The 11,267-nt window shown below is 40.2% G+C and overlaps 1 protein-coding gene across 16 annotated transcripts in view; it reads left to right on the top strand.

The window, feature by feature from the left end:
• Positions 1-10,836, top strand: part of LOC115081986 (protocadherin gamma-C3-like) — a 191,622-nt gene extending 180,786 nt beyond the window's left edge. For all 16 annotated transcript variants that reach the window (XM_029586240.1, XM_029586243.1, XM_029586239.1 and 13 more), the window contains one exon: positions 8,207-10,836. In XM_029586240.1, the coding sequence (XP_029442100.1) occupies positions 8,207-8,445 (239 nt within the window). In that variant the 3' untranslated portion in view covers positions 8,446-10,836. The remainder of the gene's footprint in view (positions 1-8,206) is intronic.
• The last annotated feature ends 431 nt before the right edge of the window (positions 10,837-11,267 follow it).

Below are 11,267 nucleotides of genomic sequence, written 5' to 3' on the forward strand. Positions count from 1 at the left end.
AACAAAAGAGCCTTCTCTACAGCAGGTCCTAACCAATGGAACTCTATCCCTTCAGATCTTAGGCTCGAACAATGCCCCATCACATTCAAGAAAAGACTTAAAACCTGGCTTTTCACACAAGCCTACGCCTGAGTTGGACTTTACAACACCATACTTTCCTGGACAATTTCATTTTATCCCACTTCGCTTAATAATACTAGAATTAATTGCAAATCCCTCTTGCCAATTTTCAACTTCTTGATACATGCTTGATTCATTCTAATCGCTAGTATATAAGATTGCTGTTATTTAAACTGATGTTTTTTATAATGTGTTATTTATTTGAATTTTCTCCAAGTTCCTCATTTTCCTTGTTCTCTGTAAGACTCACTCGTTAAGTCATTTCCATGTTATATGTAAACCGAAGTGATTAGTAACATTGTTACCAGAACCTCGGTATATAAAAATGCTAAATAAATAAATAAATAAAATAAATAAATTAAGGGAGGATACTGGAAGAGCACATTCTGATGATATAACCTCTATCAGGTTTGATATGTGGGAGGACTTGGCAGTAGGGTACTTGTTATGGGGAGGTCACAGGGAGGTATGATGATCAGTGTGTCTGAAGTATTTAAAAGATGAGCTGATATAGTAGGAGGGGTCAGAGATTAAACTGGGAATGAGTGGAGAGAACATGGTAATGGCATGCGCACTAGAGGGTGCCGGATACAGAAATTCCTGGAGGAAAAGCTCATAAAAGACACATAGACTAAGGAAAGCCATTGCTATCTCTTGAAGTGAGTACCAAGAGATAGATCTACTTTTTGGGATCTGCTGGATTCTTGTGACAGGGACTGGCCACTGTCAGAGACAGGATGCTGGGCTCAATGGACCTTGGTCTGATATAGTATGGCATTTCTTCTAGTAAAAAATCTAGAAAAGGTACAAGGAGCCATGTTTTGTTATTACTACAAAGAGGACTGTAATCAAAGGAGCAATATGGGGATATTATTTCATAGTGTTACGGGACTATATTCCCCAGCGAAGAGAATCAAACTATACAAAGAGGTCTCCAAATTGCCACTTAAAATAATGTTCATATGGGAAACATTTTTAAAAAAGACAGAAAATTCACTCCTAAATACAAGCCCATAGGAGATTCACACTGACCTCCTCTACAGAGAGTATCTTACTTTTCAAACAAATTGCCTTTTTACATGGAGAAGGAGGATAAAAAAGATCCAGCAGGAGAGTTATTTTGTTAAAGGAGAAAGTGCAAAGGGACATGGTCTTTCTAAGTTTGGTCTGTATGCCAAATGAGGCCCAGTGGACATTTAAATTCAGTTTTCTTATGGAGCGCTCCTATTATGTAGGGGGATTCATACTTTAAGAAAGAGAAGGCTTTGATATAATCCCCAACTCTGATTTAGACAAAACAGGAAACATTAATAATAACATAAGCAGGTGTTCGGAGATGTTCGGGTGCCAGACGGAGGAGGGGGAGCTGGAAGACTTCTGGAAACATTGGGATGAGAATATACTTTAACTTTCTGCTCTCCAACTCTCATTTGGTGTTTGTTATTTTACACTTATATACATAAGATAAAATACATAAATAAAAGACCCTAAATGGTTTACAACAGAATACAATAAATAATCAGATTATTACTATCCAAATACATCATAATAAATATATAAACTGCTGGTGGCCTCAGTCCAAGGTAACACAAGCTCTGTAACATGGGGTGTTTATTTAGTGATTCACATTTGGCAGAAATGTTCAGCTAGTTACAAGTTATCCACAGGAAACGGCATCTGACTCCTGAAAACAACTGAACTAATACATAGAGCAAAGCCGGCAAACAGGACATTACATTCTGAGTCCATTCGCATATGGATTATGGGAGTAAAAATTTGATTACGGGCAATCACTTGGCAAGCACAGGATCTATAACCTGGTTAAACCATGCTCTGGTTTCTAACTAAAGAGGTTAGGACTTTTCAGCTTGGAGAAGAGACGGCTGAGGGGGGATATGATAGAGGTGTTTAAAATCATGAGAGGTCTAGAACAGGTAGATGTGAATCGGTTATTTACTCTTTCAGATAATAGAAAGACTAGGGGGCAATCCATGAAGTTAGCATGTGGCACATTTAAAACTAATCAGAGAAAGTTCTTTTTCACTCAACGCACAATTAAGCTCTGGAATTTGTTGCCAGAGGATGTGGTTAGTGCAGTTAGTTTAGCTGTGTTTAAAAGAGGATTGGATAAGTTCTTGGAGGAGAAGTCCATTACCTGCTATTAATTAAGTTGACTTAGAAAATAGCCACTGCCATTAGCAACGGTTACATGGAATAGACTTAGTTTTTGGGTACTTGCCAGGTTCTTATGGCCTGGATTGGCCACTGTTGGAATCAGGATGCTGGGTTTGATGGACCCTTGTCTGACCCAGTATGGCATGTTCTTATGTTCTTATTAACCAAATGTTAATGTCCAGGAACAGTGGCTTCTAGATGATGTTTTGCTTGTGCAGAATTTCTGGGATTCGACCTTAATATTATAACTGAATATTTTGAGCTTAATGAAAGTGCTGGTGTACCAATTTGAATGTCTTGGGATGCAGCTATGAGGTCAAATTTATAGTCATGAGGAAAGCAGTAAATAGGAACAGAGGACCAAATTAAGGTGATATTTGGAAAGCTGGGATGCAAAAAATAAGTGGTACCCCTCACATACCTTTAAAAAAAAAAAAAGTATTGATAAGTGATCTTCATTAATTGACAGGGTTAAGTGAAGGAGAACAAGGCACAAAAAAGCAGGTGAAATGCTAGCCACCAAGCTTCAACCTCTCTAAAGTAATCAAATTGTACAGACAGGGCAAGGAAAAGTGTTTTCAGATTCTGGTGAGATCGGTGAGATTTGGGCTGTATAGTGCAGAAGTTACACACCTCCGAATCAAAAGTCCACAAAAAGTCCACAAAAAGTCCACAAAATGTGCTCCTCAAATGCCAGTGGTCCAGGCCACAGAGAGAGTTATTTTCTAACAGCCCATGTAGGGTTAATGTCTGTGGGTACTTTCTAACCACAAACATTAGTCTGAATTTTCAAAGCAGACTTATATACAGAATACTGTTGTGATAATTCACGCGTGGACATACATGGACAGCTGGCGGGCTAACAGCATCATAAATAAATATATATAAAGCTGTACCTGCTCCTGCGCACTTGTAAATTTCTGCATGCAGATGTGTGCACGTGCTTTTGAAAACTGAAAATGTGCCCATAAATCCTTTCCCTAAACCGAATTCCGCCTCGCAAACACCTACTTCGACTCTGGGTAAAAGTAAGTATGCACTAGGGTTTTGCAGGCACTTTTACTCTCAGAACCCCCAAGTTGATTTTCATTGCACCACTTATGCACATAAACAGGATTTTAAGTGGGCACGTCACCTTGAAAACAACCCGGAAAACACTTAACTTAGGCAAGAGCCCTCTTAAGGATGGCTGCACTTTTGCTTTCTCAAAGTGGGTTGGAGATTTAGAATAACAGGTTAGTTGACAAACAATTTAACTGGTTAACTTCAGGTTTACAAACAGACAAAAAGGAAGAGCTTCAAAATGCCGACCATCCAAATTCAAGTGGTTTTCTTTCATAGAAATTCTATGAGCTGGTATCATAAAATAGTTGAATTGCCATTAGTCAGACATGTTAATGTCATACAATCATCTACCAGCCCCGACTTCAGGATTAGCCATTTAAAACTCTGCTTTTCAAAATGTTCCCTCACTGATCAGCTATATTTAACTGCTGAAGTTTGTAAGATGACCAGTTTTATCATGGCAAAAAAGGGACAGCTCCAGAGGCTTTCCTGGCACAGCTGGATAGTGCTGCCTTTCAGTACTAACTAGCTTGGTTTAGATGCTCAACCCCGGTCTTGCAAATTAGCAGACCTAAATCTAACCAGTCAAATGTTGTCCAGCTAGATTTAGTTGAATTTTCACCCAAAAAACTTAGCCAGGTGGGTTCTGCTGAAAATGTGCCTGAAGGTAACCAGTTAAAATTAACCGGTTATCTTTGCCCCTCAGCAAATTTTGCAAAAATGGATTCCTTAGTTACTGTAGGGTTCATCTGTAGCCGGAAAAAGGATGCATGCTACTATCACAGTTGTGCCAAAAGAAGCAAAAGATCTGGTAGAGTGTATCTCCAAACAATCTCCAGTGGCTATAGAAAATCTGCACCCCCTTGAAGTTTTTTCACATTTTGTTGTGTCAGTGCATTTAAATGAGGATTAATGTTCCACTCATCAATGCACCATACTCCACACATTTCAGGGCCAAAAATGTTTTACTGGTGGACAAAGCATACAGGTACCCAAAAAATCTAAACTGAAATCCAATTGGTTAAGTCTCCGCTCTGCTGAGGCAGTACATGGTGGAAGCACCTCTGCCAGCAGGACTCCACCTCTTTCTCAGTGTTAGACCATTCTTCTTTACAACACTGTCCAAGCTCTGTCAGGTTCCACGGGAGGAGCACTGACGGACAGCAATCCAAGTCATGCCACAGATTATCAGTTGGATTGAGGTCAGGGCTGTGACTGGGCCACTCCAGGACATTTCCCTTTTTGCTCCTTAGCCCCTCTGGTGTTCCTTTGACTCTGTGCTGTGGGTTCTTGAAAGTTTCAACTTTGTTGCAGAGGGCAGCAGGGTTTCCTTAAGGACTGTTCTGCACTTTTCTCCCAGCATTGTCCTCTCTATCCTGACAAGTGACCCAGTTCCCGCTGATGACAAACATCCCCATAACATGATGCTAACATCTCCGGGCTTTACAGGAGAGATGTGATGTGTTAGGTTTGTTCTGCATTCAGGCCAATGAGTTCTATTTTAGTATTCTCAGAACACAACATTTTTTGGCAGGGTAGAGTGATTTATTTTCAGACTTTGGGGGAACTTTCTTAAGCAGATAGGCAGCATACCTAAAAATCTGGAGGTACCCAACTAGATTGTAAGCTCTAGGGAAAAGGAACTTATTGTACCTGAATTCTAAAAATGCTGTAAGCTGTTTTAAGCATTATATGGGGAAATAGCTTTGATAAAATTGCCTGGAGCTCAGCACTTGGGAAACTACCCATGTAACTCAATTCTATTCAGTGGCATAAGTTAAGGGAAATGAGAAGATATGGAAGCCCCTTCCCCTCGGGAGAACAAAGAAAGGTTGTCCCTTTCCTCCCATGCTGTTCATGTTGGCCCAGGACCCTTAGATACTAAGATCATTGCTAGAAATGTTCAAAAGCACAGAATCACTCTGTTTGCAGAAGATGTGCTACATTATGTCTGATGAGAATCCAAGAATGATGAGAATCCAAGATTTTGGTCTGGTTTCAGAACATAAAATAAATACAGCAAAAATTGTGTTACCTGAATAAAACGTTCTTGCAGAACTAAACCTGAATTAGAATAAAATTTTCCATTTAAATGGTCACCAGGGTTGCTAAAATATTTAGAAGTACACTTACCACTTTTACAGAGGATAAAGCAAGACTAAGAGTCTGGACCCCATATCACATCTCCTGCTAAGGAGGGTGACAGCTATTTAGATGAATATGTTACTGGGCATTGTTACTGTTTGAAATGCTACCCATTAAATTACCAAAGCACATCTTTGGTGTATTAAACAAGTCTATAATGAGATTCATATGGCAGGAAAGAAACCCAGAGTAACCCTGGACACTATATGCTATCAAAGGTAGAGGAGAACTTGCCCTCCCTAACTTGCATACAAATTATTAGCCCATATACCTCGCATGTGATATGGAATCTCAGGGCAAGCACTGGGGATCCCTCTATTAACAGTTATTTGTGAGAAAACAGTGCCCAGTACAAATATGGAAGAGTATCATCCCTTTATTTCTATGATACTAGATATGTGGGCTTCAGTGATTGCAAATGGTTTGCTTTCTTCTCTTCTTTCTCCTCTTATTCCACCCCACATCACTTTGAGGAAATCAGGAGTTCCTGAAACATTTTAGTCACTCTAATTTTTCTCAGTGGCAGAATTTTCTATAACACAGTGGCCAGATGTGTCATGGTTTCATCCAGAGACATCACTGGATGAAACCATGCCCCAGACAAAGGGTGCTTTTGGCAAACACACACACACACCCCTTCCGTTTCAGGCTCTCATGCTCATGGACTCACAGACTGACTCAAAAAGGTGACGTGAATATCTATTTGGTTATGAATATTCTATAATGTTTGATGTGTCTGGAAAACTTAAGAGATAAAAAAAAACCCAGTGATGTAGAGCTCCCCCCAAGCTTGGCGCCCACCCTTCATGCGATTCTCATGCAACAGCTCGGGGGCAGGGTTTGGAAGGGAGAATGTTTGACAGGTTAGAACTCAGTGAGACAAATGATGCCACATAGGTGCCGGTATTAAAATATATTCACCTGATTGTGTTCAAAAGGAACAGCCAGTTACACCAGGCTGGGGGAAAAACAGCTGATAGGGCCTCCTGGCCTGATCCCCCCCCCCCATGCCTCACCCCTCACCCTAGCAAAAGGCACGGCTGGCCCAGTCCACCAAGTCCCTCTTCCTCATCCTTTCTCAACAAATGTCTCATTGCGGGCTGCCTCCCCCAATTCCAAACGTCAATACATAAGTTCAGCCAAAGTCCCCATCAGGAAAGCAACGCTGCGCATGCCGGGAGCCAGGCGCATGTTCCAGACTCCTCCTCCTGGTGAGGGTTTTGGGGAGGTCCAGGTGGGGCTGATCAGGGTGGGAAGGGGAGGGGGAGGATGTCCTCCTGATGAATGACAGATCAGATTTCAGGTCTAGTTCTCATATAAACTTAAACTCTGTTTAAATTGAGGAAGTTCAGATTAAGTATGCAATATCTTTCACAAAAATCAATGAAGCTTTTCAGATGGAAGAAAAACAAAATGTGACCTTTCATCCCAGTAAACACTGTGGAGTCAAATGCTTTCCAAATTAAACTTCCAGTTGACTCTGATTAGAGGATCGGAGCTGAGATTTTAAATCAGGTTACAGCTGAGTTACATAGAAAGTTTGCAAAACGATAGAATCTATTGGGAAAGTGATGTTGCTTGGGGGAGGGGAACCCTATAATCCAAGCCTGCAGCCAAATAGTGTCTCCTAGGCCTGCCACAAAATGCATCCTATGGGCTTCCTGTGCACTCAGATGGACTGGAACGGCAACTAAACTACTGTGACTTTCTGGAAACTGAATCATCCGAAACTGGACATCAATTGTCATACAAAAAACGTATCCAGCCTCACAGAGAATTTATTCCTTTCCTCTGCTAAGTCAGCTCTTGTTCTGGCTTTGCATTTTAGATGAGCCTTCTTGAATCAATAAAAATGTTGGATGGATGTCTCCCTTCATGTGGTTATACTGCAAAACTTGGCATTCCTGCAACTGCTTAGAAACTTTAAACCGTTGAATTTAGTAACTATAGAAAGAGATCCTTGATGGCTTTTAATATAAAGTAGATATTTCCTCCGACTCCACAACGGCCACTGCCACCCAAACACACAATCACACTCACTGCCAGTACCATCCTCCCCACCCTACCCCCAGTAATCAGCGTGGAAAAAGGTTTTATCCCTTTTTAAAAGATACACAAAATGTTCATCTTTGGATTGCCTGTTTGTCTTGTTTGATCCTTCTCATAATATCTGCCAGTGTTTTTTTCCTTTGAAAAATTAAGTTTATTTAATGGGGAAACTAAACAACTATGCCCCTGAAAGCTGAGCTTTTTTCATACAGGTCATTCTAATACTTTCTAATATGTTCATAGTTTTTGTAATCCTCATTGAAAAATGGAAACACAGAATATAAATGAAAATGAAAATAAATAAAAACTAATATTGCAGATTTATGTTGAGCTTCTACGTACTATTAATCTTTTAGAAACAGGACATCTCGCCGGATTAATGTATTCTATATTTAACTTGCAAACACATAAATGTATTTGAAAATTGCACGATTAAAAATCTATCTCATACTGCACCATAAAAGCTAGTTAATCTAGACTCAGCATTCTAAGTTTAGCAATGTGGGAAATTATTTTAATATGTATATTGTTAAGCATAAACCAATAACTGAGCAATTCCATGCCTTTATAAAATGCCTCCAAACATGTAATTAGAATAGTCAGAATGGTGACTTTTCATTAAAAATAATTTTCTTTTATTTTTTGTTTTCAGCTGGTCCTATAGAAGCAGCAGATGGCAGTTCTACTCTGGGAGGAGCAGCAGGTACCATGGGTCTCAGCACCAGGTACGGACCCCAGTTCACCCTCCAACACGTTCCTGATTATCGGCAGAATGTCTACATCCCCGGCAACACAGCAACTCTCACCAACTCTGCGGGGAAGCGCGATGGAAAAGGAGCCACCTCTTCTGGAGGAAACAAGAAGAAGTCTGGGAAAAAGGAGAAAAAGTAAAAGTGGTGTGCACTAGGGTAGCTTAGACCGACAGGGCAGAATACTTCCAGCACCACCACCGCTCAAGTCAAATCCAAGGGCGTAGACTGAATGTCAACTTAGAAATGTAACAAAAATTAGAACAATTTGAGCTACTAGTGAATATTCTCCTATTAGACCTCGTGATGAAACATAAAGAACCTGGAAAAAAAAAGTGCCCTGTTAATATTGACTAACATTTTATACTAGTACTAGAGTAATTGAATATGTAAGGATGTGAAATGTGCTAATCTATTTGGATCAGGTTTGCTCCAGGATGGTCAGTGATATACACACACACACACACATACATGTGACATAGTAGCTTTGTCCAGTGTAAATAATATTTCTGTGGATATTTATAATTTACAAGTTTTTCATCATTCACAAAAAAGTACTAGACTTTTATCTGTCCCTTTTCTAAATTTTAGCTGCTAATTTTTCATTAGAAATTAAACCTCACTCTAAAAAAATCTTCCTCATTATTATGAGTCTGGGGCAGGGATGAGAGTCAGCAACTGCAATTTTACTTTTTGCTTGTAGAGTATACTGCACGATTTTTAAGGGACAAAGCAAAGAAGCATTTTAGACACAGAAATGTCACTGTCAAAGGCCTGAAACACTGAACCAGAAGCATTCTGTCCATGTAACTGGAAAGCTGATAAAAGTACAGGAGGAAAAATATAAAAAGAAAAATCCCAATTCCAATTGTACAAAACTGTAAGTAGTGATTGTGTTGACACTAAAAAGCAAATGTAAGGAGTCCTTTGCAGTACATATTTGTAATGCTGTACACTCAATGTTGTTTCCCTTGGATTATAAGTGAAGGCGGTTCTATTCCCCCACTGTAAAACATGAGCTATGCATCTCTTGACTTGTAAAATGGCTTTATGTCTCTGTTGGGAAGGACAAACGGTATGGGGAAGGTGTAATATTTCAGTTGACTTGTACAGAATGGGAACAGACATTTCTGCACATCACGTTGCATGCCTAATATTCACATGAGGTCACCCACAAATGTGCAAACTCCATGAAGTCTCGAAGTGTAATTGCATGTAAGAAAACCAGCATGGGGAACGGTCATCTTGTACATAGAATGTCAAGGATAACGGTCAAAGCAGGTTCAGTAACAAATGGTATCAAGGAGAAAGAAAGTTAAGATATTTCAAAACCATGTACTCAGGTAAGTGTTCAGGCCACTGTATTTACAGCTGGTAACAGCCTGCCATTGTTTTGATGGAATCCAATTGCCATGGATCTAAGGGCCAGAACCACTACATGATCAGAACCCCAAGTCACTGATTTGAGGGCCTACAGACTGGACTGGGTTTTTGAACACTTAGAGAAGATCTCTACTCAGAGGCAACTAAGGAACGTACAACTGGACAGAAACGATTGGACCAATTAATTCAATTCAAACATTTAATGGACCAAGGGATTATATATTTCAGTACAGACACTATGTTGCTGGATATTTGTGTACTAAACAGGGCTGGCAGGGTGTAAAGGATGGGTGCACACCACATTTCCCCAGCCCCAGGTAGATAATCATTCCAGGAGTGAAAATAACACTTTTTAACGGATTGCAAGAAACTGGCACTGTGCCCTCTGGAGCAGGTCAGAAAGAGAGACGCAACAAGGAAAGGGGCCATTTTGGTAGAATATATCAGCCTGAAGGAAGGGGTGGGGATAATCACGCCCAGGATTGTTTCAGCTTCCAGCAGAAGGTGCTGGGAAGGATCCCTAGGGGTTTAATGCTATTTCACTTTGCTGGAGCCCCTGCCCTGGTCTGGAGCAGCCCAGCCTATGGAAGTATTTCACGAAAGCATTGTGCACTAATCTATGCTTCACTATGCCATTTTTTTTGTCTCCCTCTGCATAGAGAATCAGAATCTGTCTGTGGGAAGAATTTGTACTGATCCAAGTCACCCTTCTCCGGTGACAAATAGAACCAGTTTACATGGCTTGCAAAGCTTATAAATAAAGCAGTTTTGTGAACCTTTGGCGATAGATTAACCTTAGTAACTATCTTTCCTTTCTAACAAGACATGCGAATTAGAGTAGATTGTTGTGTAGTGATGAGATGATTCTTTTATTTTTTATTTTTTCTCAGTAACTAATTTGTGGACATCCGTACTTTGATTATCTGTATCTTTTTTTCGTGTGGTTTGTGATATAAATGTAAGCAGAACCCCACCTAGCCTTTCCATTTGTCTGATACTGAATTATACTTATATATTATATATATGCTTATATCATTCTTATATCCATATAAACAATGTCATTGTGTTACATGCAAGTTTTATACTCTAATATTTATATTGCTTTTTTTTTTTCTTTAAGAAAAAAAAATAATAAAATGTTTCTCTCTGACCTGAGTGTGACAGCTGTCCCTGAGACCGAATGCATACGTGTGCCTGGATGGGTGGCGTGAGAATTTTAGGGGCACTGCTGGGAAGGTCTGTGTCATTCTATACCTGGAAAGCCTCCTTATTAATCCTTCTTGAAGACTAATAGTTACCGGTAATTCTTTTTCCGTGGTTTTAATGTGAGGATGACTCACAATGACTGGAGCTTAAAGAGAGGTAGAGGTTGGAAGCCAGGACGCTCTTATTTGGGTTTTGTTTTGGGGGTTTTTTCAGGAGCTCCAGGGAGGAGCTGGGCCCTGACCTTGCTGATGTAAGGCTTTGCGTGCATTAAGAACTGCATGATCAGCTGCGCTGACAGAAAACAGAAAATCTGCAAAGCCTGCAGCGGGCAGCACGGGGGAGTGAGCTGCAGATGAGTGATTAAGAGCTGAGCTC

Source organism: Rhinatrema bivittatum, unplaced genomic scaffold (genome assembly GCF_901001135.1).
Source record: "Rhinatrema bivittatum unplaced genomic scaffold, aRhiBiv1.1, whole genome shotgun sequence".
Taxonomy (NCBI): Eukaryota; Metazoa; Chordata; class Amphibia; order Gymnophiona; family Rhinatrematidae; genus Rhinatrema; species Rhinatrema bivittatum.